Below are 27423 nucleotides of genomic sequence, written 5' to 3' on the forward strand. Positions count from 1 at the left end.
TGGGTGGGAGGAACCCAAGGAGCAGGGGCCGCGGGCGGACGCCGGGGGATGGAATTACCACGCCTCTCTGGCTCCCGCGCCGTCCACCCAATCCATGAATGGATCCGGGCGAGGTGTGGCGATCGGGTATCTGATACCTGCCGGCGAGGGGGTGGAGCCGGAGAGGCTGACGGAGGGCCCTGTCCAATCGATTAGTGGATTCATTTGTAAAAGATCTCTGATGCAGAGGGGATGAGGGGAAACTCAACGTCCCAGGTATGCCAGCTGGGGATGTTTGCCCCGGTCTGAACTCACTATACTTCTACTGTGGTTACAGATTAGAGTGAAGTAGCGTGGGACTCGGGGACTCTGGGCCGTGTGGTCATTCCCAGGGTTCTGTGCGGCAGACTCTTGCACAGGGGTGAAAAACAAACTGCCATTTATCTCCTTCCTGGACAGAGTCCATTTCCACTTGAAAGATAGCTTTTAATTAACCCCAACCCGCAGGGAAACTAACCCTATAGCCGGAAGACTGCACACATCAGTTCATGAAAATCGGAGTGTAAAATACAAGGACTGTCACGCTGTCGACGAGCTGAAGAGAAAATTGCTCGTCTAATCTGCTACTGCTTGTCTGTGGGCGGTGGAGCAGCCCCTAGTACCTTTCCTCTACATACTTTGACTGTGGACGTCTGACGGATAGTTCTACACAGGCCTGCAGGGATCGGACTAGGCTGGGAGGAAGATCCGGTTCCATGTTGGATCTCATCGGAGGGGTGGAGGGGGCAGAAAGCAAGCCGTCTGAATCCACCCTCCCAAACGACCAATAGCTACACGGCCACGCCCACGCACACATGCACCAGTGTAAGCGTATTCAAGTACGGTGTGTGTCCGTGTGTGTTTGTATGAAGGAGTGTGTCCGTCTTATCCAGACATTGAGTAGCATCACTATGAGAATGTTGATAATGGTGATGATGATGAACATCGTTGTTGTCATTATGGATACCATCATTATTTAGGATATTCTCCATCTTATGGTGGAAATGTACTGGATAGTATTGACCCTTTTGTGTATATGTAGGCGTGTATGCATGGATGCATGTATGTAGATAAGTGTATGCATGTATTTGCAATCATACCGTATGAATGACATTTGTTTGTTACTTTTAAAAATTTGAGAAGGGAGGGCTTGATATAAGTTGCTTCTGCCCCTACCCTGGTTACGACCAATGAAAGAAAAAGTCATTCAATCATTCATTTGTTAATGTGTGTGTTCGTCCAGCCATCTGGGAATGTGTGTATCTGTCTGAGTGCGTTAGTCCAACTGTATGCTAATATGTGAATGTGTCCGTCGATCCATCTGTGCGATTCTGAGTGTGTGCGTGCGTGCGTGCGTGCGTGCGTGCGTGCGTACCTGAAACAAGGGGCTGCTGTGCGTGTTGGGGAAGGCAGTGGGGCGGTTGAGCCACAGAATGAGGTCGCGGCGAGAGAGACACGTGTTCCCGGGTCCCTCGCCCCCCGACTCCCCCGATGCCGGCCCCCCGGTCTCCACCTCCACCTCCACCTGCTCATCGGGCAGGTCAAACAGCCTCCGGTGATGGAGCCGGTAGGCGGCCTTCAGGGCTAAATACAGAGCTAACCACCTGGACAGAGAGTTAAAGTCATCTTTATGTCCATCCAGTAGTAGTAATAGGACATTTTGTTGCTAGGGTATTTAAAAATGATATCAGTTTGGTACTGGCTCTTAAAAAACACATCACATAACATAAGCGATCTGGTACTAGGATTTAAAGCATGTAAATGACATGCATTTATGGTAATGTTTATCTAACAACCAATAGCCCAAACAACAGTTAGCCAAACACATGGGAAAATATAACATATATATATAACAATATAACTATCATAACATCCAAATCTGACAAAGCATACCAACGATCGCGACACTTCACTCAGTTCCTCAAGCAGAAAATCAATCTGCTCTGCCTGTCTCTAAACATTAGGGGCGGGGCATGTGAGAGGTCACGACCGAGCAGTGGGCGGGGCTAAACCCACAATGCCTCTCTGTGTCCCTCTGAGTTCCCAGAAGAGACACAGTGGAAGGGGGGGGGGGGGGGGGGGGGGGGGGGCGGGCCGACAGGAAGTGGAAGCCCACCTGTCCAGGGTGCCTCGCAGCATGACGTTGGACATCTCCGCCGGAGAGAGGTCCACGAAGCGGAGGAAGGAGAAGAAGCTGCCTTTGTCCTTCCCTGGGCCCAACACAAAACCGCGTGGGAGAGAGTCTTAATGATATGCAATGCAATGCAAACATCACTGAAAACAAACTGGCTACCCTCGAGTAAAAATACATTATGAAAGTATGATGATAAGCAACAATTATTTGTGTCATGCATTTATAGAACAGGGTATGCTGAGGTTGAGGTGAACAGTCTAATATGAAAGTATAAATTTCCCAGCAGTGAAAAAAGGGGTTGGGGATAACAGAAATGGGGTATCAACTGACAAAATAACAATTTTCTTTTCATTTTGGGTGTGCGCGGTGTGCTTGAGGGGCCATGCATCAGCTCACCTTCCCTGTGGAACAGGGACTGCTGAATGTGGTTTGGACAGAACGGAGAGAGCAGCGTCTGCAGCAGCCTGGGAGAGATGGAGAGATGGAGAGAAACCGTAAAACACTGATTTTGGTGTGTGTGGGGTTTCAGTGGTAGAACAGTCGCCGCGGGATGTTCTGTCATACAATCACGAGACATCCATGTCCATGTACCAGTTTGTGGTGGATTTGTCTCCTTTCCGCTTCTAATTCACATTTGTGATGTCTGACACAACCTCCTTTTTGTGTCCTAAGCTGCCCCCCCCAAAAAAACAACAACAATATTGCCTCAAAACCCCCCCACAAAGCTGAGCAACGGGGGAAGCCGCCCCCAGGGACATATGGTCTGGAGGAAGAAAACCATCATCAGCAGAAGCCAAATCCAGAAACTTCAAGGAACACAAGATGAGCAATGAAGTGAGACATTGGCCGACATGGTTTGTGTCTGTGTGTGTGTGTGTGTGTGTGTGTGTGTGTGTGTGTGTGTGTGTGTGTGTGTGTGTGTGTGTGTGTGTGTGTGTGTGTGTGTGTGTGTGCACCAGGAGAACTTACTTATTCTTGGCCTGGTTGTGTGTGTGCACGAGGCCTTGGCGGTAGAGGAACTTGGACATGATGTAGGGCTTGAGGGCCATGTGAAACGGAGAGCGGGTCTCCTGGCGCTCAAACAGGTCGGGATGGTTGCACACCTACGCACACAAACACACACACGGCCATTTAGTATGGAGACACACACACACACACACACACACACACACTTTGCCTAACACAACACAGCTGTAGGAAGAACACATGAATCCCTAACACCGCAAAAGCAATCCTGTAACTAATGTGGGCCGACCTTTTCATCCATCACTGACCGTGACCTGAGGGAGGCTGAATGTGTCAACTTCCCGCTAGAAAGCTTAATATCCACAATCACACAACATTTTTCCTCATGTACAGAAATAACTCTGCAGATGTTGTTTTGGACTAAAGGCTGAAATATGTCTGATAATTTAGTCAACAACTAAGTAACCAATACAAGGGGACCTCAAAAATAAGGAAAAAAAAACAAGAAATGTGAACAAAATGATTGGGTTTGGTATCAATACAACATCTGATCCATCCCCTAACCCTTGGGTTGGGGTAAGGGGGGAGGCTCTTTAGGCGGGAGCATCCCACCTTGCGGAACTGCATGACCAGGTTCATGAGGGAGGAGGTGGTGTTGTGGGACTGCTGGGCCGTGCCCATGGACGACTGCAGCAGGTCCTCGATGGAGATCTTGTTCCTCAGCGCCTGGTACAGGAGACGCTGGCGGCACGTCAGCTGGCAGTAGGTCAGGATCTCGATCTGGACACCCGAGAGGAGCAGGAGGAGGAGGAGGAGGAGGAGGAGGAGGAGGAGGAGGAGGAGCAGGAGCAGGAGGAGGAGGAGCAGGAGGAGGAGGAGGAGGAGGGGTCAGACTTGAGGACTGGTACAACCTGCATGTTGTTTTCTATGGCCGATTCCAATGACAGATAGGGTCAGGGTGTATATGCTCTGGCAGAGCATAGAAATCCATTTTTTATAATGGCTTTAGCTTCTGTGCTTCTGTGCTTCATGGCAGGGAACAGCAGCTCGAATAACGGCAGAAATTGTGGACCATGACCGTGACCTTTCAAACGCTTTGTAGGCGAATAGTCGCAGAAGAGAAACAGAAAAGCAAAGTTCTGTTAGGAATTTTAGATGAGATACAAAAAGGCAGGATGCCAGAAAGCGGAGAAAATGAAAGCAAGTGAACTGTGGTGTTCGGGTTTCTGTCTTGTTAACCGGGAAGAAAATGAGAATAAAACCGCGAGGAAAAAGTATATGGGCAGACAGGTCAGTATGCAGGGTGAAAAAAGGAAAAGTGACAAAGACAGATGTGGGCGGGTGGTGAACATTGTGATGGGTCCCAAAGAATGTGTGTGTGTGCATGCATGTGCGTCCATCTGAAGGAACAAATGTGTGTGTGTGTGTGTGTGTGTGTGTGTGTGTGTGTGTGTGTGTGTGTGTGTGTGTGTGTGTGTGTGTGTGTGTGTGTGTGTGTCCGTCCGTCTGAAGGAACAAGTGTGTATGTGTGTGTGTGCCAAGAGAGACAGGGAGAAAGCGTCAGTTGAGGCATCTGTCACGAGGATCTGCCAACGCATGCATCACTCATGGCTTATTACAACCTTCCCAGAGAGAGGCAGAGGGATGGAGCTACTGCAACTACAGGAGGAGAACAAGAGCTTGGATGCTATACGATCCAAAGCTTCATGTGGCGAAAGACAAGGGAGTAATAAGAAACCTTGGCCTTCAGCAATTCTATTCTAGGGAATTTGGATTGCATAAAAACCGAATGTGTTATTGTATTTGATTATATGGGAATATTTTTCTATCCACTGAAATACATTCATTTTATAACCAAAACAATATAATACATTTTAACTATTTGGTTATACCATTAAAACAATATGGTTCACAACTGTATTTGACAACCCAAATTGAATGCAAAACATAGAGTCCTAATTATCTTAATTTTTCCCCTCTTATCCAATGACATCAAGCGTTGTTTGTCTCTCTCCTACCTTGTCGGACAACTCGTTCTCCACGTCCTTCTTGATCCTGCGCAGCATGAAGGGCTTCAGGATCATGTGGAGCCTGGAGAGCTGGTCTGCGGAGCACAACACACAACACACACGCAACCCATCAGCCGGGACGCTACTGAGGCCACACCGTCAGGTGCCAAGGGAACGCAACAAAGATGGCGGTGCAGTCCACAGCGACATTCACAAGGGAATCAGTGATGCCCTGTTCTTGCCGTTGGTTCAGAGGACCCAAGAAAATTATGAACATTTCGACGTGTGGTAAAGTGGCCATCGGACAGTATCGACCAAAAAAGGAGTGGCGGACGGGGACAAATGAACGAGATGGTTAAACGGGGCCGGAAAAAGCAGACTCACTCTCGTCGATGGCGGACTTGTTCTCGGCGTGGCTCTCGATGTCCCTTGAGAACCACTCGTTGAACTCGTCGTGGGAGTCAAACAGGGTGGGCATGATGAAGTGCAGCAGGGCCCACAGCTGAGAGACACGGCAGCGCCGCAACAACACATGGCTGTCAACAACCCTTCCCCCATCACCGCCCCACACAGACGTACGGACCGATTCACACACGCATTCCACTAAGGCAGCAGGCACACCCATGTGCAAGTGAAGTCTGCCACTTGCAACACACACACACACACACACACACACACACACATACGTGCAAGTGCGTTGTTACACATCCACAAACACAATCACACACACAGACACACATACATATTCCTTAGAACACACAGCATGGATTCACACTCACCTCAGCCATAGTGTTCTGAATGGGCGTCCCGGTGAGCAGTAGACGGTTTCTACAGTGGAACTGCAGTAGGATCTTCCAGCGAACACTGAAGACACATCGCAGTGGAGGGAAACAGTTAGAGGGGGGGGGGGGCGTCCAACAGCACTATGTAGCGGATCAATGGGATGGGGAACAGATCCAGACCCCACGCCCAGTGTGTGTGTGTGTGTGTGTGTGTGTGTGTGTGTGTGTGTGTGTGTGTGTGTGTGTGTGTGTGTGTGTGTGTGTGTGTGTGTGTGTGTGTGTGTGTGTGTGTGTGTGTGTGTGTGTACCTGGTGCTGCTCTTGAGGGCCTGAGCCTCATCCAAGACCATATACTGCCACTTGACCCTCTGGAAGTACTTGACATCCTGGACCACCAGCTGGTAGCTGGTGATGACCACGTGGAACGGTGCATCCTTGGTGTACAGGGTTTTCTACGCACGCACGCATACACATGCAGACAGAGAGACGCACACATAGACATCGACGTACAGAGACGCACACATAGACATCGACATACAGAGGCGCACATATATACATACAGACAGACGCACACAGACATCGACATACAGAGACACACACATACACATGCAGACAGAGAGACGCACACATAGACATCGACATACAGAGACGCACACATAGACAACCACATACAGAGACGCACATATATACACAGAGAGACGCACACAGACATCGACATACAGAGACGCACACATATACATACAGACAGAGACACACACATAAACATATATACAGAGAGACGCACACAGACATCGACATACAGAGACGCACACATATACATATAGCAGAGAGACACACATATACAAAGACAGACAGAGAAGGAAAAAGAAGGAAGGATATGGATGAAAGGTTACCGTCTGGAGAACTGAGGATACTGGCAATTCTTATATTACAGGGTCCCCATAGCTTGAGACATGAGCTATGACCGTCTGACCATATCCGCATTCATCTCTCCCTCACCTGGCTCCAGAACTTCCGGATAACCTTGCGGTCGTGAGGGTTTCCCCAGTACGGCAACACCTAACAGGGGGACACAACGTTAGGAAAGACCCGCATGGGATTTAATCATTTTCCCCCCGAACATGATTTCCCACTTTACGGCGCTGTTGATACAAAATGAAATGAGAAACCATTTGCCCATAATAAATCATTTAACACCAACCCGCTTCATTGTTTTAAGTGCCTGCGTTCAAGGGTTCAGCGGTCTTATCGCGCGCTTGCGTAATAGGAGCTTTTCACACCTCATTAGCCAGACAGAAACCCGTTGATTTACTGTACGCTGTATTTATGGCACTTGTTAGACGCTTGATACCCGAGTTTGACAGATGGCGCCGCCGTCGGCCAAGCGACAATGCACTACATGCTTTCCATCCGAACCGGATCGCATGTAAAGACACGCAGGAGGAAAAACAAAAGAAAACAACACTCATGTATCGCTTAAGTAAGTCAACACGGTGACCGATTAACACCGCGATGCAACACTGCCCCCAGGTGGAGTGCTTTGGACACTGTCGAGAACAATGTAGTAGCGTATGGAAGTCAAATAAAAAAGTGCTTTTCTTGGCTAATATCAAGTACTACATTGTTCTATGAGAACCACCGGAGGAGTGTGCCATTGAAAGCGAGGGCTGCAGGTGTTTCCGTCTGAGGGAATAGGGCTCTCTCACCTTGAATTTGGGCACGAATCGGGTGAACTCCTGGTGCCAGTTGTTGAGCGTGGAAGCTGGGGAGATGATCAGGAACGGACCCCAGATGTTCTCACGCTAGACAAGAAAACGACACACACACACACACACACATATATAGCGTGAGCAGCATGAACAGGTGTGTGTGCATGTGTGAGTGTGTGTATGTGTGTCGCAGCGTGTGAAAAAACTCCTGCCTGTATGCGTGCATGCGTGCGTTTGTGCGTGAAGGTGCATGTGTGTGAACATACATGTGGGCACCCAAAGACAGGAACCGGTGAGGCAAAGTGCCGTGTGTCTTCCTGTGCGATGAGTGCAGTGAGAGGGGACAGAGCTGTACAGCGCAGAGGGGAACAGGGACCGCTGGCCACAACAATGAGACGAGCCCAATGAATCACTCAGTGACAGGGATGAAAAGGATGCAGGTGTGGAGAGAAGCTGATGCGTGGCTTTTATTTTTTACAAGCCTTGGATTGAAAGCCGGAACGATTTAATATTCCACATAAAAGTGAGGAGGAATTTTGTTTAGGGAGGGAGGGAGGGAGTGTGCAAGCCGAGTCAGGTCGGCGAGTTCAGAGAGTTTGGTGATTGAGTGAATTGAATGCAGTGAAGGAAAATCCATCTTTTAATCATTTAAGCTCTGTTTTTCGTCAGGTTGTGTTATCTAGCCGCCCCATGGTTAAATAGTGTGACCTAGTTCCCCTTTGTTAACCTTTTGCCTGGGGTGGATCGGTCACAAGGAACCATTCATCTATACGAGAAAAACTCCTGTATGTCAACATTTCCCTCACATGATGGACAAATGCACTGTGGGGAGGGGTTGAAACTGTGTCAAAAGGGTTGACTATTGTGCGCTTTATTCCATTAAGAAGTCTCATCTACCCTTTCAAAGGAATAGCCACGATGGTCTGCTCGATCAGTCTAGTGTGTGAGTTGAGATGGTTGGGTGAGTTCAAATTATTTCAGTGAGTAGTAAGATCGTCCTTAAGTAGAACCAGTTCAGTGAGTGAGTCGAGTCAGCGTAGAGAGTGAGTGAGTGAGGTACTGTCGTGATCCCTCACCTCTGCCAGGTGAGCCAGAAGCGCGATGCTCTGCACCGTCTTCCCCAGTCCCATCTCGTCTGCTAGGATGCCGTTGATGCCCTGGGGAACAAGACAGCTGGTTAAACGCAATGCAGTCAGTGAGACGTTTCGATGTCTGTTGAACAAGGAATATCCCAAAGCTGAAGAGGATACGGAAAACATGCCTAGATCAAGAAATGTGTGGTGATGAGTGCATGTGTCTTGAGTGTGTGTGTGTCTTGAGTGTGTGTGTGTGTGTGTGTGTGTGTGTGTGTGTGTGTGTGTGTGTGTGTGTGTGTGTGTGTGTGTGAGCACTCGAGCACTGGGAATTGCAGCCAGTCCTCTTCTTTGGGATTTGAATGGGACCACTAGGGCGTGTGACGTGGACCTCACCTGCTCGTAGAGGTTGGCCAGCCAGTTCATGCCCTTGAGCTGGTAGCCCTTGAGCTTCCCGTTGAAGCAGACGGGCTGCGGGATGTCCTCGCCGGCCTGGATGGACGGGTTGGCCAGGCTGTAGCTGTCCCCGAACCCGGAGCCCGACCCGGCCGCCGCACTGCGGCTGTCCTTTGTTTCGTCGTCAAACGTCCGCGTCTACGGGGAGGGACGTGGGACATGAGGAAGCCTCTTTGTGTGTGTGTGTGTGTGTGTGTGTGTGTGTGTGTGTGTGTGTGTGTGTGTGTGTGTGTGTGTGTGTGTGTGTGTGTGTGTGTGTGTGTGTGTGTGTGTGTGTGTGTGTGTGTGTGTGTGTGCTCATCATACCTTCTCCTGATGAATTTGGTAGGCCTCTCTAGCATTCCTCAGAGCCTGGGACTTGTAGAATCCACTATCTGCAGTAGAAAAATACAATTAACGACAAAAAATGCAAATGGCTTTCATGAAAATTCATCGCATTTCGGAAACATGCGTGAACAATCAATCCCTAGCATCCGAGACACAGCAAGACACCAGCTATATGCTTTGATCCAGCTCCTTTAAAGTGGTACTTTAATGCAGCAGACACAACACAAGGAGCTCCACATCTTCGCGTCGGTGGCGTTCGTACCGTAGTCGTCCTGGCCCACGGTGAGCTTCACGGCTCCGCCCGCGTCCGTCTGTCTTTGGGCAGGAGGGGGGTCTTCCAGCTTACTCAGGATCTCCTCCGGGGTCATCTCCCCCTTGCCTCCCATGAAGTGGGCGTACAGCTCCGTCTGGGTGATGAGGAAGTTGAGCTTGCGCTGCTGACGCTTGGCCTGGACACGGGGAGAGAGTGGAGTAAAAGGCAATAAAAATGAGACGGTATTGCAATGAATTCCGAAGGATGTTGAAAATACAAACAAATAAAGAAACAACAGGATGGGGCTATGAGACTGAGATGCGGCGGTTTGTCGCACTCTGCCGCTAGGCTGCTTCCTTCGCTAGATGAAACATTAGATGACGTTAATATCCACAATCAGACAGAGAATCCATGAAGAACAAACGTTATTTTTGTAGTACTAATCAGGGAGTGGAGTCAAGCCGCATATCCGGGGTCGGGTCGCGGGTTGCTTTCGGAAGGTGATTTTGTCATGTTTATTTCTAAAGTGGCCTTTCTACACTGTGTTGATCTTTAGAACCTCTACTGATTGGTCGACATAGAGAGAAAGAAAGCAAAACAAGATTTGTCTGCCATTCGGATTGATGATATCCAACTGACGTCTGCCTTGTGAGACCAACACAACACCCAGCGGGAGACCCCGGGGCCGGGGACACCCACCTCCCTCATCTCCTCGTCCAGCTTGCGCTGCTCCTGCGCCTCCTTCTCGGCCCGCTTGCGGTGCTCCTTCTCCACCTTGTCGTACTTCTTCCAGTAGAGCATCATCTCCTTGGTGAGGCGGCGAGCGCGCGGCAGCGTCTCCTTGCAGTTCTTCTGCGCCTGGATGGCCGCCCGCCGCACCTCCCGCATGCACTGGTGGGCCAGCTGAGGGAGGGCGAGAGAGGTGAGGGAGGGGGAGAGAGGTGAGGGAGGGGGAGAGAGAGGGCGAGAGAGAGGTGAGGGAGGGCGAGAGAGAGAGTGGTGTGAAAGAGGGTGAGAGAAAGGGGGGTATGAAGAATGTTTCCGGAAGACTAGCAGATTTTTCGATCATCCTACCGTTACAAAATGTTAGTGTAACCAATTCATATATAAAGAAAATTGTTAAGTGTAAATAAAACTATGTTTTCTTTGGAAAAACATATGGGTTTACGATCATTGTTAAGCAAATTTTTTTTTATCCCAAAACTAAAGGATTGAATAAATAAATTAAATATTATTGTGTTACCCAAATTCCTGAAGGTTATGCATTTTAGGCTTTCAACCTTAGGCTTACCTTTTTAGAGTTGGTCAAGACCAGGTTCTTGGCTGAGGTTTTCTGCTTGAACGTCTGTGAGTTAACAATAACAGAGGAAGACATCAGGAATTAAAAAGGTCTGGAAATGAGTAGAAATCAACTCTTTCCTTTCTTTAGGACGTCGAGCCTACCTTTGGTATCTCTTTCTTGGCGATGGTGAGCCACACTTTCCTCCGCCGCGCGTTCAACTGCTCGATGGTGAGGTGCTTCTTCTTCACCACGGGCAGCGGGGCATCATGGGAAAACTTGGCAAAGACTTTGTTGACGTACGGACGGCCCTCGTCCATGAAGTCCCCCTCTCCACGTTTCTTCTTCTTTTTCACCTTCTTCAGTTTGGCTGACAGAGGAGGGAAAAACAAAAATATTCATGTGAAAAAAACGAATAGTTTCAATGTAACAATGACGACGTGTGTTTAAAATGGGTACTGCAGTGCAGATTCACAACATTGGAGTTGTCTCTGCCTGCACCCTCTTGCCCAGAATCAAAGCTCATGCAGGTTGCCAGGTTGGGGACACCAAACGAACAGGAGCCGAGCACAACATTATATCTTGACAATAACAAGCGACAACGACGAGTCCCACACTGTAATCCGATCAGCTCTAGCATAGGTTTGCAATTTACTTATTGTTTGCAAAATGAGCTCATGTTGCATCCGACTTGAAAGCCTTCTAGGCTCGACAGCTTTGCCATCTTTCAAATACACACCCAAGATACACCCTTCGTTTCAGCTCAGCTCTAGTCATGTAGCTTTGTCAAAAGAGGACGAGGCTTCTCAGGTCAGAAAGAAACTATTACAAATTCAGTTCATCCAGTTGGTTTGCTTGCTTCCATGGCTGCATCCGTGTTTGTGTGCCAATTTTTTTCATATCTGGCAACCCGGGGTACTCAGAATGTGAATCATAACCCACATGCCAAAATAAACAAACATTGTGATCCGGAACGGAAATTTCAAAGGAGAACATACTGGCTTTACCCTTGTTATCAGACAGAGACGCCAGTATTTCGCCTTTTAATGTTTCCATAATCTCAGGCGACATATGGATCTAGTAAAGTCGACTGTAATCTCTTGACCCTCTCGGCAGTACCTTTGAATTTCTTCTCATCCTTGATTTTCTTCTTCTTGGGTCCCAGGAGATGGCGCTGTTGTTCGTAGAAGGGGTCATGCGTGGAGAGGAGTCCAGTGCTGTAGTACTGATACTGGTGAAGCTAAAATAAAAATAAATGCAAAAGTGTGTGTTTGAGAGTGTGAGGGAGAGTGAAATTGAAAGTGTGTGAGTGTGAGTGTGAGTGTGTGTGTGTGTGTGTGTGTGTGTGTGTGTGTGTGTTCCGGCCCTACCTCTCGGTCGGAGTGGAACTTGCTCTGGTGCAGCCTGGTATGCCGGTGCAGCTTCAACATGTCGTGGAGCTCCTCCTGGGACAGGCTGAAGTCGGAGTCGTCCGAATCCGTGTCCGAATCCGAAGTGTCGTCGCTCAGCAGGATGCTCTGCGACCACAAGACACAGGAATCAGGAAGACGGAAACTGCTGAGGCGTCTGATAGATGGAGGCCTCTCAATAACATGTTTCGAAAAACGTTGGTGCAGGAGATTTTGTTTTGGCTTTGTTTATTTTGGAGCAGCAATTGGTACTGTGAGTTTCAAGAGGGAAAAAGCTACCCTTATTTTGAAACAGCTGCATGTAAGGACAGTTGTTTCAATACGTACATGATCCTAACATTTGCATCAGAACCAATGCACAGGAAGTGGCTTTCATATGATTCATGTGCCTACGACAAAAAAAATTCAAATACCTTGAGCCATTTCCTGTTTTTCTTCAGCTTGGAGAAATTGTACAGGCTGGCTTTGTCAGTCTTTGGGTCTGCAGTCGAAAGGGAGTGAGAAAATTGGTATAATCAGTACATATACAAGCCTCACCCTCACATCAATCCTGAAGGGTGAGCATACTCTTGAGGGCATAGGGTCATAGACCTGCAGTTTGTCACAATTCAAAAAATGCAATCAATCTTAAAAAGTGTGTTGGGGTTGGCTGTAAAATAAATCAGTGGACTAGTCGTCATAACAGGACGGCTCACCCTTGCCTTGCAACAGGACGCCATTGAGCGGCTTGGCATCGTCCAGACTATCCTCTGGATCACATGGCTCCTCTTTGCACACTGCGTGGTGATTGGTTGGCTCAAAGGATAGCCCCTCCCCCAATGATCCCTCACTGTCATCGCTTTCATCACTAGGGCATAAAACACAAAACCACAATGAGACCACCCATTTTGTGTTTAAATCCCATACCCCATATATTCTACTCCAGTCTTGTAGACAAAATAACATACAGGGGTGAACTCCATATGTACACATAGCCTAATCACTACTTTTGACGATAAAAACTCTTTCTAAAACAACACCTCTAGATGTCTGGAAAGGCTGGAAAGAGTCATTAAATAATTTGGGCAAACACTCGTCATGCCATCGTCCTCCGAACTGCACACAGGGAGTCGTACCTGGTGATGTCTTTGTTGTAGATGGTGGCCGTCTGACGCAGGAAGCTGTCTAGTCTTAGGGACCGCTCCAAGCGCTGCAGGAACAGAGGCTTGGCCAGGCCAGAGCCTCCGGAGGCCCCAGCCTCCAGTGGGCTCTGCCCTGTCGCCATGCAGCCCACAGGCACCTCCGACTAACAGACTGGGACCTCCTGCTGGTGCAGAGGGAGGGAGCGCTTTGACATGGTGGAAAACTGAAGCCATTATCTTTAGAATCATCTTCGATCAAACATTTCAATCAACCAATTACTACGTTAAAAACGATGAAAAATATGATATAGCTGATAATAAATACTTGAAATATGCATTAGTTTACTAAGCATACAGAGGATCAAAGAGTCAATATTGAGTTGTTAAAAAGGAGGTTCAAGAAACAAAACATTAATTTCTGTGAGCCATCACCGAGAATCAGCTTATATATAAAAAAAAAAAGGGGAAGGTCTACCTTTGGGATTTGAGATGTCATTATTCTTGATTCCATAATCCGCAACCACATAAAACAGGTGGATGGTCTACAGATTGGGAAAAATACAACAAAGTATTGTTTTATTTTCTATTGAGCAACTGTGACACTGATACTAGACACATTCTTTATATTTCCCTGTGCTTAACAAATTATGCTAACAAAACCTTTATAATAGCATTGCACAAAGGCAAACATGGAAAATGTATTGATTATAATATAGTAAATATTGTATAGTATATTCTAAAACTAGCAGCTAATTGTAGGGCAAGTACACACATCAGCTAATGATGGCTTTGTTGTACATAATACAGCAATGACCCTATTCGTCAATTGACTGCTGTATATACTTAGAATCATTATGATTGAAACGTTAAAAATATATAGTTATAATTTACAGTTTACAGAGTATCTTAGTCTGAGGTTTAAACCGATTTTCTGACATGAATTTATTAGATCTAAATCAATTTCTTATCTTCATTATTGAAACAACAAAGCAATGTGTTTATGAATGAAATTGTGTGACGTTGTAATGATATGGGGTCCATTTATGGTGAAGACATGTTTGGCTCGTCAGTATCTGGAAAACCCGTGACTTGTATATGCTCAGGTATATACAAAGTACACAAATTCTTCCAAATAAATTCATGGCTTCATATTGACAGTGGGCAGTACCAGCCATGGACGAGATAAGCAAATAAGTAAACAAAATCATTGATCGAAAATATTATTTTTTGTAGCATGGTGACTAAAATAATGAACACGAAAAGAAAAACACCATTGGTACATTGGTAAAAGGGTTAACCCTCTCTTGTGCCATTTACGCACAGAACTAGAGGGCAATATTGCTAAGCTAATAGTAGCATGAAGGCTAAGGCTAGCTACTTTACACTCACACACACAGTGCATCCGATCAACGATAGCGAGGGGTCAAGGCGCTGTGTAAAGGCATTGCATGTTGTTGCCATTATCCTACCAAGCGGTTTATTATGTCTAAAAAATTTCTAGTATTTTACACCAGACCCTCATACCTTTGTCCTATTACTTTGGCTACCCAGCTATCTTGCTTATGCATTATAACCCATCAGCTGTCCTAATTCTGACAACTTTTCGGGCTGATGACTTCTCAATACCCTATTTTGAAGTATCCAAATCGGGTCTGTCTCTTTAAGGCCACCACGTCCGTGCTCTTTTACAGTTATAACAACGTTTAACGTATGGTCGGTGTTGGGCCGGCTAGCTGTTGTGCTGCGACGGCAAGGCCGCGAAGCCCGCAGCCCGTGCCCTTGGTTCGGGCACGAGGTGGGACTCGGTTGCCTGGTCCCCATGTTCTAATTCTTTTCCCTCCCGGCCATCTTCCCCCGTAGCTCCTTCGCCATAACAACCGCTAAGGACTATCTCACCTTGGCCCCGTGTCCCCCTTTTAGTCTCTCTCGATGCTGCTGCCGACTCACAGTTCTCGGACTCCAAAATGGCGGTTTGGGTGAACGACTGAGTCTGTGAGCTTTGAGTCGACAGCAGTAGAGAGGCGGCCACTTTCTGTTACAGAGAGAGCAGGGACACGACGCCATGGCGAGGATACAGCAAGGGAAGGGTCGCTTAATCAACTTCAGAGATCGGGTCGCTCTCTTGTCGCTGTTTTATACGAATTAGCAGCGGCTGAAGTGTCAGAAAATAGAATTATAAGATAATATTGCAACTCTATCCTAGTATATGTCATATTTAAGTATATATGTAATTTCCCCAAATATTAACGAACTTGGTCTGGCTTTGATTAGTAGCGTCTAGTCATCACGGAGTTTACCGAACAACGTCTTACGTCATCAAAAGGGAACTCCGTTTTAGGTATGCCTCGCACTGACAGCAGTTTATTATTTCTGAGTTGTTTCCTATGAATATTTTTATGTATTTTTCACTAATACAAATAATGTTTCAATAAAAAAGATTATACAATATTACTGTATTGTGAAGTTCACAGGCAAAGAAGGCTGTAACTTCTGCCTCTTCTCCAAAAATCTGAATGGTTTGTATCAATTGGGCTGAAAGTCATTATAATAAGGGAATATGTGTATAACATTCATACAAATGTATAGTATTGCCTTAAAACATACAAAAACTAAACATACATATCAAATCCAATATAGACAGGTAAACAAAGGAACAGGTAAATACAGAGAAAACCTTATACTTAACAAATTCATTTATTAAATATTGATTACACCATCAGACAAAACATGAAAATGACAATTTTACATTTGCACTGAAATGCTGAAGAATGAAGGATTATTTATTATGACTTTGTTATTATGGTTTATTAGGCTTTGAAGAGACCGGTGCACGACTCAGATTTATAGGAGACGGTAAACATACTAAGTGCAATTTAAGCTTTTACCAGAATACAAGTGCATGAGCTAAATACGCGTGCAGCCAACTTCTGGCAGAATATGACCACAACTTCGACTGCCCTTGGCAGGAGTGTGGATCAGGCACAAACAAGGAGAGCTCAAGCAGGGCGTCACACAAGCATATTTCCTCAGACGTAAATTCTGCTTTGCAACGTCAATCCCCCAGAAGACAGGAGAGCTTGATGGATAAGCCTTGAGCACTGCTAGCATCATGAGCATTTTCTGTAGATCTCAAATGAAGCCAACGTAAGCTTTAAGCGTCTCTCGAATCTTCCGTGTGAATGGCTAATTCGTACTTCAAATCAGCACGTAAATTAATCTTGGGGAAAATCCCCTCACATTAGTTTTGGACTCATAGCCAGCTCGCTTTCTCCTCCTCAAACTTCTGGGGATCGATGAAGGGCTTGTCGATGGACTTGATCATCAGTTCGCCACAGTACACGCACTCCGACGCGATGACGTCGTCGATGTCCGACTTGATGGTCTCGCGGCTGGTGCCAGTGCTGGCCTTGCCCAGGCTGGCCGTGTCGCTCTCCTCTTTGGGGGGTGGGCGGTGGCGGGACTTGGAGGCCTGGGCGGTGGCGGCCAGCTTCTTCTGGAGGTCCTCCAGGCGGTTCTGCTTGAAGGTCGACAGGTGGGGGGTCACCTCCTGCAGAATGGCGGGAAGAGACGGAGAATGTATGTGAGCGATACAACCCCAAACTAGAACAATGACTCCATGTTACTGATTACTTATTGTGTTGTGTTTGAATTTATATAATTTTTTCATCTTTCTGAAATGATTAAAGGATACCAATGCATAACACCTTATTTACAGAAGAAAAACATTAATCATCATAACATTTAAATACCCCGTACATGCTTTTGTCAGAAGTTGTATTCTGAACCCGCCTCTCCCTAAAAGGTCATTGTATCTAGGTGACCATATGCTTGGTACTCAGTGTTTACCCATACATGCATCCTGCTGGATTACTTGCGCCACTGCAATCAGCCATTCCAAAAAACCTAATATATATATATGTACCGGTATATAAAAGAAACGTATAATGTTGAGCACCAAAAATGCTATTCATTTTACTTAAATATCATATTACTGCACTCCCTAGATTTTGAGTAATTATTGTCATTCAAAAGATTGTGTTTCTTTAGTGAATAGCAAAATAGGGTTCTCCTCTAGAAGAATAAAAACCGTATTATGGTACTGTAGGCGTATTAGCTTGTGTCTTAAGACTAAATGTACAAAGCAGAAAGAGGAAAGGTTACAATTAAAGCAAGTAAGCCTACATAGCGTCCTTCACACACACTTAGGGCACCATTGCTGGCTAAATAGGGGGAAACACTGTTACTATGTAGTAATTCAGGGAGCACCAAGCAAGGAGCCTTCCCCCTTGGTATTGAAGGGGTGTACCTGGATGAGGCAGTCGTAGTGGAACATGTGTCCACACAGGAACAGGTAGAAGGGTCGGTTCAGCAGGGGGAAGTCGCAGGCGGCGCACTTCTCCTGGGACTCTACCACGCCGTACTTGTTCCTCATCTCCTGGATGTCCTCTCGGATGCGCTTGGCGCTCTCCGTGGCCTCCTCCATCTCCTGCTTCAGCTCCTCTATGTGGTGGTTGTACTCCGCCAGCGAGCCGCAGATGGCCTCCTGGGGGGGGAGGGAGGGAGTGATGGAAATAAAGGAAAGGTTTTGTGTTTAAGAAATACTAAATGTCGAAAAGATCAGTTTCAATGTTAATGCAATGAATGTGCACTTTATGGCATACATATTAATTAATGCATTATATCCATGCAAAATTTATGCAAAGGAATATTATAAATAAAGCAGACTTTGTGATATTGAATTAGAAGTATTTAACGTAAGGTGGAAATCCATCATATGCATCTAAATTATATATTTACAGCATCAACAATTTGACATAACCAGTGTTTCCCAGAGAAGATGGGTTCTACCCCTGATTCTGGGCTAAATAAAACACATTGCTTATGCTTAGGGTTCGATTGGAGCGTTTTCTCACTCTTTGACCAATCAGAGGCCACCCGTGAAAGGAGGCGGCTCCGTACGGACCTTGAAGTGATCGATGGTGACGAAGTCGGGGAAGAAGGGCAGGATGTCCTCGATCTTCAGCAGGTTGCAGCTGGACAGACAGTTCATGGCCTTCTTCACGTCCTTCTCCTCCTGCACCACGTGGCGGGCGATCTTCAGCCACAGCTTCTTCCTCAGCTCCTCGTCATCCTCGGGTAGGTCGGCGCAAGACTTGGCCAGGTCCACGTCCACCTGGCGGTGAGACGAACACACTTGATGAGATAAAAGATAACTAACCATAAACCCATGTTTTCATCATGGAGATTAATTGGATCTATAATATTGAAGCTTTGACTGATAACCAGAATTAACATCTCTTCCCACCTAATCAATGCGTCAATGTATTCGTAAGATAAAATCATCAAATCTATGAAATGATTATCTGCCGATACAGGAGATAAACAATAAAAGTCCATCCCCAATTATTTGAAAGCCTCTTTTGCAACAAGCATATCGAATACAGCTCCGCCCACAACACCGCCCATGAGATATGACGTAAACATCACTCACTTGCAGTGCCAGGTCCACGGCCTCCTCATAGAGCTCCATGATCTTATACACCAGCACACAGGCCTCCAGGTAGCCGTGCTCCGCGCACAGCCTGAGGGCGTACTTCAGGTCATAGTGGATGTCCGAGGCGTGGGTGCCTGCCTGCTCCAGGTACCACAGCAGGGACTCTGGCTTGTACTTGGCGTACAGCGAGAGCAGGTAGTTATGAATGGCCTCCTCCGTCACCGTCAGCTGGTACACGCAGAACTCCATGTAGCGGATGGTCTCCTTGATCTGCTGCGTGCTGCCCATCTGGCTGTAGTTCATCAGCGCCGGGATCAGCTTCTTGGGGTCCAGCCGCTTGCCCATCTGGATCCAGGCGTCCACCACCTTCTTGGGGATGTGCTGCATGAGCACGGGCGAGAACTTGTAGAAGAGCTTCTCGTCGCAGTGCTTCGAGAGCACGTCCAGCGCCGCGCCGTAGTCGTCGTGCTGGCAGTGGTGCGAGATCACCCGCTCGTAGTCCTGCATCACCACCGAGAAGTACACCATGTCGTCCACGTTGCCGTGGCTGGCCAGCAGGTCGTAGATGGTGGTGCGGTTGTTGAAGAGGCACTCCTTGTGCTTGGCGCTGCCCAGGAAGACGCGGAACTCCCCGCGGGTCTCCAGGAACACGGGGGCCGTACGGTCGTCGCTCTCCAGCTGGCCCAGCCGGTTCAGGTAGAGCTCCGTCAGCCAGGTGACCAGCAGCGTGATCTGCGTCCTCTCGCCGGGCTTCAGGTTGTTGAGCTTCTTCAACAGGAACTCCTTCAGCGCGTCCTCCTGCTTGGCCTCGATGAACTTGAGCGCGATCTCCTCAAAGTAGTTCTGGGTCAGGGCGTAGCACTTGGCGCTCTCCAGGTAGCGCTTGTTCTGGAAGCAGTGCTCGGCCTCCCGGGCCAGTACCATGTCCATGCACTCGGGCCGGTCGCGGCAGTACTCCTTGGCCAGGTCGAACTTGCCCGTGCTCATGTACATCTGCCACACGTCGCGCGCCTCGCGCTGGATGTGGTAGCGGAAGACGGCGCGCTCGGTGTAGATCCAGACCAGGCCGCCCGCCGGGTCCTTGATCATCTTCTTCAGGGGGCCGAACTTGTCGGGGAAGACGTCCTCGTGGACCACCTGGCCGTTCAGCGTGCAGACGGCCTTGACCCGGTCGGGGAGCAGCAGCAGGAAGTGGAACTGGGTCAGCACGATGGAGATGGGCTTGTTCAGTTCAAAGTCGATGTCGGACGTGTATTCCCACACCTGAAAAGAGGCATCATTAAGCAATTGTCAAACATTGAAAGCATATCACTGTTATTTAAATGATAACCTCTAAAGAACCATATCACTCCACACTCCAGAGTGACCTGAAGTTGATCTCCTCTTTATGCAACAGCCTTTCCAAAAAATGAAGTCTACCTGCACATCGCTGAGCAGGGAATCGGGCCTGACGTAGTCCAGCTGACCGTAGAGGACTCCGTTCCCCATCATCCAGGCGAAGGCTTTCGGGGACGAGCGCAGCTTGGACGTGTAGAAGGTGATCTCGCTGTAGCCCATGTTGACGGGGAACTCCTGGAAGCTGGGCAGGAGGTCCTGGTTCTGGCTGAAGATGGAGCTGTAACCCTGCTGCTCTGAGCCCTCCGCCACCTTGCCCACAAACTGGAAGAGCCGCTTGCGGGTGGTGGCGATGATGAAGACCTTGTTCTCCAGGCCCCGCTCCACCTCCAGACAGCAGACCGGCGCGGGCCTACCGTCCTCCTCCAGGGAGTGGACCTACATCCAGGAGAAGGAGAAGGGATAAAAGGAGTCATTCGGTTGATTTTTATCAATTGTGTGGATAGAGTAGACTACTTAGGCATGGGGTGGCCCGAGTTGGAATTGAACCCTTAACCCTGGCAATGTCCATGCATTGAGCTATGTAGGACTAAAAGAAGAATATTTTTATTTAAAAGACATTTAACTGTTAGGTTTTTCAGGATTGAAGAAGGGCTGCTCTAGATTAACTGAGTACATTAAGCACATAATTAAGTAACCAGTGTGACTTTTAAAGTATAATTACATTGTAAGATCATGGGTCCAAGCATGAAGCATGTGCTTCAACAAATTGACTGTACAGAATGGATTCATTCATATTCCATGAATCTATCATGCATTTTGAATAGTCAAATTTCTAAGTGCTTTTCCATTGTGCCATTGTATAAGACAAGACTATAAAAGTAACAACTTTTTTGGAAAATGTTGTTAATTTATACTAAATAAATATAATAAATACATTATTATTTCTAAGGTGAAACGCACGCCAGTGAATATCAAGGATCTGTCTCTCGGACCTGTCTGAAGTATTGGTCTGGATTGGTGTTGAAGAGGCTGCCCTCTGTGGCGGATATCTCTGCCTCGAAGATGGCGCCCTGGCTGGTGCCAACCAGGATTGGCCCTGTGTTGGTCTCCGTGCCCAGCAGTTTGTTCCAGCCCACGCTCTCGATGAGGTGGCCTCGCCAGCGGGACAGACTGCGCACCTTCTGGGTGTTCCTGTTCAGATAGAGGCACTCGCTACTGCTCAGGCTGATCAGCAGATGGGAGCCTGCAAGAGACAATAAGGGGAGGAATATAATTGTTATTGTTATTGTTGTTGGTTGAACTGTTCTAGGTCCGAGAAGGATATTTTTGTTGTTTCTCTAAAAAGAAAATGATTGACAAAATTGAGTTCAGAAACAGAAATGTTCTGCCTGTTATTAAAATAATAATTGAGTTCATATTAATGAGAAATTATTATTGTACTACTGTCTGAAAACTAGGCCTATATACTGACTACTTATGAACTTGCTATAATGTCAATATATTTACACAAAATAGAAATATAATAAAATAAAATGTAACACTAAAGACTATACGTATCCTAGCAGAAATAATTAGCATGAGGCCTGTCCTGCAACGTAAACACAACAACATGGCATAATGTGTGTGGTATCCTTAATTAATGTTGTTTACCTGAGGGATCCAGGAACAGTTTATGTACTTTACAATCATCTTTCCGTCCCATTTCCATCTGGTTAGGTTGATCTGGCTTGGCAAGGTCAATCCTGAATAGAATACAGTAGTTAAATATACCAAAAATAGTATATTAATCATTCAGCAAATTATGCAAGGGTATTAAGAAGTCCTAGACATTTCCAGTAAATAAAGTGTATGCTACAATTCCCTGGAATCCTGATTCAATCCATGTGTTGTCTGTTCATTAATGGCCGTTAAGATAAATATAATATATAAATAGATAAAGATAAATATGCACGGTCAATTATGTAATTTACCTCAAAAGAGTGTCTTTTCCCAAGCTCATGCATAGTTGATTGTTGCATACTGCAAAGTGATTGATCTTTTCAAGGTGGGAAAAGTCGATTCTTTGCTTGGTGAAAATCGGCTTTTCCTCCTCAAGTCTCACGTTTACGAAGCCTGGGGAACCGAGGAGTCATTCAGTGAGACAATGTTATTGAACATTTCTAGGAATATTTAAGAATGGGTTGTATCGAATGCAATTGACTGTCGGAGTATGTCTGTCTGTCTTTATTATGAGCTCCGAAAGACAGAAAAGGACGAACCTGAATGAGTGATTCCGATGTTGGCAGCTGCAAGGCGGCTACGCTGTTGTGCAGATTGCCTTGTATTTTGTGAGTCCTCATATTCATCAAGTATTGAAGCCATGGTGCAACTATTGCCCTTTTTATAACGAATACATTAAGAGAAATGGCCTGAAAACTATAAGAATCCGGACACCAGCATGAGAAACCTAGGATGTCATGGCAAGACTATCGCCCATTAGCCGATCCTTGAATGGACAGATTGGAGCTTTTCTTACCGTGCTTCAATAATAAATATACAGTCATTGAAAGAACACACGTAGGCTGTAGCACTAAACTATGATCACTTAATACATTTGTCCAAATCGAAACGTAAATACAGCTAGCTTAGCTTCAACTGGTAGTCCTGGGTGGAAACGTCAGGTGATGCATTCGAGTCATGTGACCGAAGCTGATATCTTGGCACTGTTCTGACACACGTGGGCGCAGTTTCTCCACATTTGGAGTCGTGTGGGTTTCTTATACAGCCGTGAGTATTACAGGTGACTTTAATTAATTTGAACATTTACTGTGAAACTTAACGTTAATTTAATAAAAAGTTATAAATAAACCCGAATATATAGTTATCTTGAAACGTACACTTATTATAATATATTGACATGTCCGGCTACTTCTTTATATCTTAGGGTTTATAGAGTCAACGACGACAATTTCAAACCAACTCTGAAATAAAGAAAGTTGCCGTCTGTGATGGATGAGTACCATGGACATATTAAAGGGATGAGTACCGAACAATGTTTTTAGCCAGGAAGCATTCACGCCTTATGTGCTCCGGGGGCGTGGTTATGCAAATCAGAACCTGTTAGAGCAGAAAGCTGTCCTAAAGCCCAAACCCATAGGTCACACTCGTCACTTCAAACTGGGCGACGCCATATAGCACCCGATAGGAGAGAGCTCGCACTACAGGGCTCTTAATAGGATAGCTTAGTTTTGAACAAATCAGTCCAAAGCTGCGTTTTAGATCGTTAATGTCCATCTCGACATGCCACCCCAAATGGAGTTTGTTTACGAATCTCGAGTGCCGTCTGCTTGCGGGCTCCCCGAAGAAGATGATGTGGAACCGGGGACCGTCAGTTGTATGTTGGTCGGGGATGGAGCCGTAGGGAAAACCAGTATGATCGTCAGCTACACGTCCAATGGATACCCCACGGAGTATCAACAAACAGCCTTTGACGTTTTCTCAGGTGAGACTAAACTTTTGTTCATAAAGCGGTTGGCATCAAAACATGTGATAATAACAAGTGTTGTAGGGGCATTATAAACAAACGTATTCAACCGATTTATCTTTGTTTCTGACAGGTCAGGTCCAGGTGGAGGGTGCTCCTATTAAAGTGCAACTATTGGACACGGCTGGACAGGTACGAATATTGAAACTTTATCCAAAGCAACTATAATCATTATGCGAATACACATTACATTAATCCACAGACATTTGATCTTAAATATACCAATATGGTTCAAATATCAAATGACCATTCAGCAACGTTAAAATGTTCCACATTATGAAGGACATCTCAAAAGAGTGGGTGTCACTTAAGACACGTATCGAATGTTCAACCTGTTTCTTATTGTCATTTGTCTTTAAGTTTCTATTACCATCCTGAATTCAGATAATTCCATGCACACTTTGTTCCGCAATCCTCGCGCACACACCGCACAAGCCTATCACAAACAGAGCAAAGAACACAAACAGACCGGCTTATGACAGACTAACCGATCCATTTTTCCGACGCCTCTTCAGGAGGAATTCGACAACTTCCGGGCGCTGTCCTATGCCCACACGGACGTCTTCATCCTCTGCTTCAGCATGGTCAACCCCACCTCCTTCCACAACATCACCAAGAAGTGGGTGCCCGAGATCCGGGCGTACAACGCCTCGGCGCCCATCGTGCTGGTGGGCACGCAGTCGGACCTCCTGCTGGACGTCAACGTGCTCATCAACCTGGACCGCACCAAGGTCAAGCCCGTTCTCAACTCCCGGGCCAAGAGCATGGCGGAGAAGATCCGGGCAGCGGACTACATCGAGTGCTCCTCGCTCACCCAGAAGAACCTCAAGGAGGCCTTTGACGCCGCCATCTTCGCCGCCATCAAACACAAGACCCGCAAGGCCAAGAAGCGACGCTCCTCCGACCGCAAAGCCAAGGCTTTCTCCCGCTACAGCTGGAAGAAGTTCTTCTGCTTTATATAAACTCTGCTTTTTATGAACTCTAACCGAAAAAGCGTGGACATACAAACCCCATGGGTTGTGCGCATGAACTCTTATTTGAAAGAACTATTTTCTTTATTTATTTACTTGACTTGACTTTATCTGAACCCCCCCCCCCTCCTCCTGTTTCTAGTTATGTTAACGTTGCTCCTTAACATCTTGGCTAAAGATGAAAGCAACCTACCAGGACGGAAAAGTAAGCATTGGAAACCGAATCTGTTGGAATACTGAAAGGAGTGGTTTGTATCCGAGGAATCTGACTGCTTTCTAGACTTAACGGCCGTGAGTCGATACGTCACTATTCCCTGTTAGCAAATTCAGTTAGCATACCGACTGAGAATCAAACATCTTGCAACATTTGGAACATCAAACAGCGGCCTCTGCAAACCCAGCCTGACACAGGGACCTTGTCCTGAATAATAATCTTTCTAAACGCGGACCCCACACTCGGTGGAGGGAAGGTCAGACATGGAAATGCTATGAATTTGCATGCCCTCAATTGCTTCCACTCTCATGTCTAGAGTCCCCCTGCCCAGGTGTATGCATACATGCGGGATGTAGGCCTATTTGTCAACGAGGAAGAGAGAAGAGTGACGCAAAAGTGCATGAGCTACATGTATTGTAGATGTATTTTTCTCTCATTTCTTTGCGATTCCACCCTATTCACATGGAACAGGTGGGAGGCCGATGCATACGTGTGAGGTGCCAAAACGCTACCAGTGTGTGAAAGTCGCTTTCTTATTTTCTTGGGACCAAAGGTTGGCGCCAGATGTGATCAAATCTTTTGACTCAATCAAAACCCACCGCTACCACACTGTAAACACTGCACGTCCCCAAAAGTATTTATTTGCTCAAGAGACGAGCGGATGGGAGTCAACTTGTGTGATCAGCGATTTGAGTTTGTAGAACAATCACAAAAGATCAGAAACTTGTTGGGTTAATCTTCCGATTGAGCCACGGGAACCGGTTCGTAGGATTTGAATCCTTTCCCATGTCTGAGGTGAAAGGGAGTATAGGAGGGGGGGGGGGGGGGGGTGTAATCTCTGCCTTTTCATCCCTGTCTCTCTACAATCTGCATTTGTAAAGGGAAACACCGCTGGAGTCTTTAGGTCCAGCCTACTGTCCCCCCCCCCCCCCCCCCCCTGCCCCTTACTTAACACCACCCTCCGCTAACACCACCCTCCTCTGCGCTACTTCCATGGGACATGGCCTCTTTGTTTGTATGTTCAATACACTCCTCCCTAACTCATCAACAACCTGTGACTTTTCAGGCTGTGTGTGTGTGTGTGTGTGAGTTACACAGTTTCACTTTGAATGTAGACACACACACACACACACAAAGGCACACATGGAGTCAGGCTTATCGTTATGCTTCTTGTGGAAGTCAGTGTTATCTATTATTTGTTCTGTTTGTGTAAAACAGTTTTGTTGTTTGTCCAGAACTTCTTGTTTGTAAAGTATGAAAGTATAAAAACAGGATTGGAATATTTAATGGACTGGCAACGGCGTATACCATGAATTGTGTTTTTACTTTGAAATTGTATCCTGTCAACCCTCCAAAAATGCTCCATCTCTCATGTGTTTGTATACGGAGGAAAATCAGCCAAATAAATGAAGTGCGAACTATGAACTCCTTGCCTTGTCTGCCGGTCATTTTAAGCGCAAAAAAGTGCATGACCATTTATGTCCTGTGGGGTAATTAACAACTAATCGCTTATAAATTGTGATAGCGACCCATGCTTTAGACACAAGGGAAATATCTTGTGAGGAAGTCTATTCAATAGTGAGCACTATTGAGTAGCCCCCCGCCTGTTATCTCCATGGTGTCTGCATAATCTCCATTGACCCTGCAGGTAGCTTTCCTGATCCAACCCCCCTGTCCAAGCATATGATAAGTGGCCCTATGGACCCCCGGCCGGGCACGGGGGCTGAGCCGTTCCCAATGGCTTCCACATGGTCAGCGCTATGCGGGGGCGGATGGGGGGCCCCATGCTGGGGCCCCGAGGACCGTGACGGATTACGGCCCTCGAGAGAAGCCCGCAGCAGAGACCGGGAGATGGGGGTCCGCTCTGGGGGGGAGGCCGTGGCGGTGGTGGTGGTTGGCGGGGGGAAAAGCAAGGCAGAAAACAGGGGGGGAAATCCAGGGGAAAACAAAGACAATTGTAATGCAGTGGTCACACCACATATCAGTGCTGTAGATCGACTCAATGTATTATATTGTCATAAAAATATGGGTGTATAAATATTGTGTGTTGCTATAAAACAACTAATACTGCTTTTCTTTGACACTAGTTTGATTTGACGTATTTTTTACTTGGAGCTGATAACATTGCTTCCGATTTTGTTGGTTCCTTTCTTTCTTGTTTCCCAATTCAAAGCATCATCTTTTTGGTTTTCGTTTCACAACATGTGCAGCTGGCATGACGAGAAAAGAGCAAGGTCAACGAGAAGGGAGAGAGCGCAACGCTGGAGCTGACAGCTCTGACTCTGTCAGGCCACATGAGTCACCGATGAGTTAAACACAGAGCCCCCTCCCCGATGGGCCGTAAGCCT

The 27423-nt window shown here is 46.8% G+C and overlaps 3 protein-coding genes across 10 annotated transcripts in view; 1 reads left to right on the forward strand and 2 right to left on the reverse strand.

Annotated features, from left to right (window-relative positions):
• Positions 1 to 15620, reverse strand: part of LOC132450449 (chromatin-remodeling ATPase INO80-like) — a 20386-nt gene extending 4766 nt beyond the window's left edge. The window contains exons 1-25 of one of the 7 annotated variants that reach the window (XM_060042585.1): positions 15432 to 15620; positions 14011 to 14077; positions 13530 to 13717; positions 13116 to 13261; positions 12828 to 12895; positions 12376 to 12522; positions 12125 to 12245; positions 11170 to 11375; positions 11018 to 11071; positions 10426 to 10629; positions 9736 to 9922; positions 9453 to 9520; positions 9087 to 9284; positions 8694 to 8774; positions 7615 to 7710; positions 6908 to 6967; positions 6218 to 6360; positions 5907 to 5991; positions 5512 to 5629; positions 5137 to 5222; positions 3731 to 3898; positions 3122 to 3255; positions 2549 to 2616; positions 2135 to 2228; positions 1394 to 1622 (exon numbers count right to left, since the gene is read on the reverse strand). In XM_060042585.1, the coding sequence (XP_059898568.1) occupies positions 1394 to 1622; positions 2135 to 2228; positions 2549 to 2616; positions 3122 to 3255; positions 3731 to 3898; positions 5137 to 5222; positions 5512 to 5629; positions 5907 to 5991; positions 6218 to 6360; positions 6908 to 6967; positions 7615 to 7710; positions 8694 to 8774; positions 9087 to 9284; positions 9453 to 9520; positions 9736 to 9922; positions 10426 to 10629; positions 11018 to 11071; positions 11170 to 11375; positions 12125 to 12245; positions 12376 to 12522; positions 12828 to 12895; positions 13116 to 13261; positions 13530 to 13678 (2910 nt within the window). In that variant the 5' untranslated portion in view covers positions 13679 to 13717; positions 14011 to 14077; positions 15432 to 15620. The other 6 variants (XM_060042579.1, XM_060042580.1, XM_060042581.1 and 3 more) reach the window with 6 other exon arrangements.
• A 586-nt stretch (positions 15621 to 16206) lies between these two features.
• Positions 16207 to 23094, reverse strand: vps18 (VPS18 core subunit of CORVET and HOPS complexes). 2 transcript variants are annotated; one of them, XM_060042587.1, is made up of 10 exons: positions 22883 to 23094; positions 22626 to 22775; positions 22338 to 22479; positions 22018 to 22109; positions 21360 to 21610; positions 20449 to 20802; positions 19027 to 20292; positions 18499 to 18708; positions 17842 to 18078; positions 16207 to 17082 (listed from the first exon to the last, which is right to left on the reverse strand). In XM_060042587.1, exons 2-10 carry the CDS (start codon positions 22726 to 22728, stop codon positions 16786 to 16788), a joined length of 2952 nt encoding a protein of 983 aa, XP_059898570.1. In that variant the 5' UTR covers positions 22729 to 22775; positions 22883 to 23094; the 3' UTR covers positions 16207 to 16785. The 2 variants fall into 2 exon arrangements, with proteins under 2 accessions (XP_059898570.1, XP_059898569.1); XM_060042586.1 differs by having other exon boundaries at positions 22626 to 23062.
• A 357-nt stretch (positions 23095 to 23451) lies between these two features.
• Positions 23452 to 26500, forward strand: rhov (ras homolog family member V). The gene is made up of 3 exons (XM_060041651.1): positions 23452 to 23848; positions 23964 to 24022; positions 24406 to 26500. Exons 1-3 carry the CDS (start codon positions 23647 to 23649, stop codon positions 24850 to 24852), a joined length of 708 nt encoding a protein of 235 aa, XP_059897634.1. The 5' UTR covers positions 23452 to 23646; the 3' UTR covers positions 24853 to 26500.
• Positions 26501 to 27423: the final 923 nt, after the last annotated feature.

This window comes from Gadus macrocephalus, chromosome 21, assembly GCF_031168955.1.
Source record: "Gadus macrocephalus chromosome 21, ASM3116895v1".
Lineage (NCBI taxonomy): Eukaryota > Metazoa > Chordata > Actinopteri > Gadiformes > Gadidae > Gadus > Gadus macrocephalus.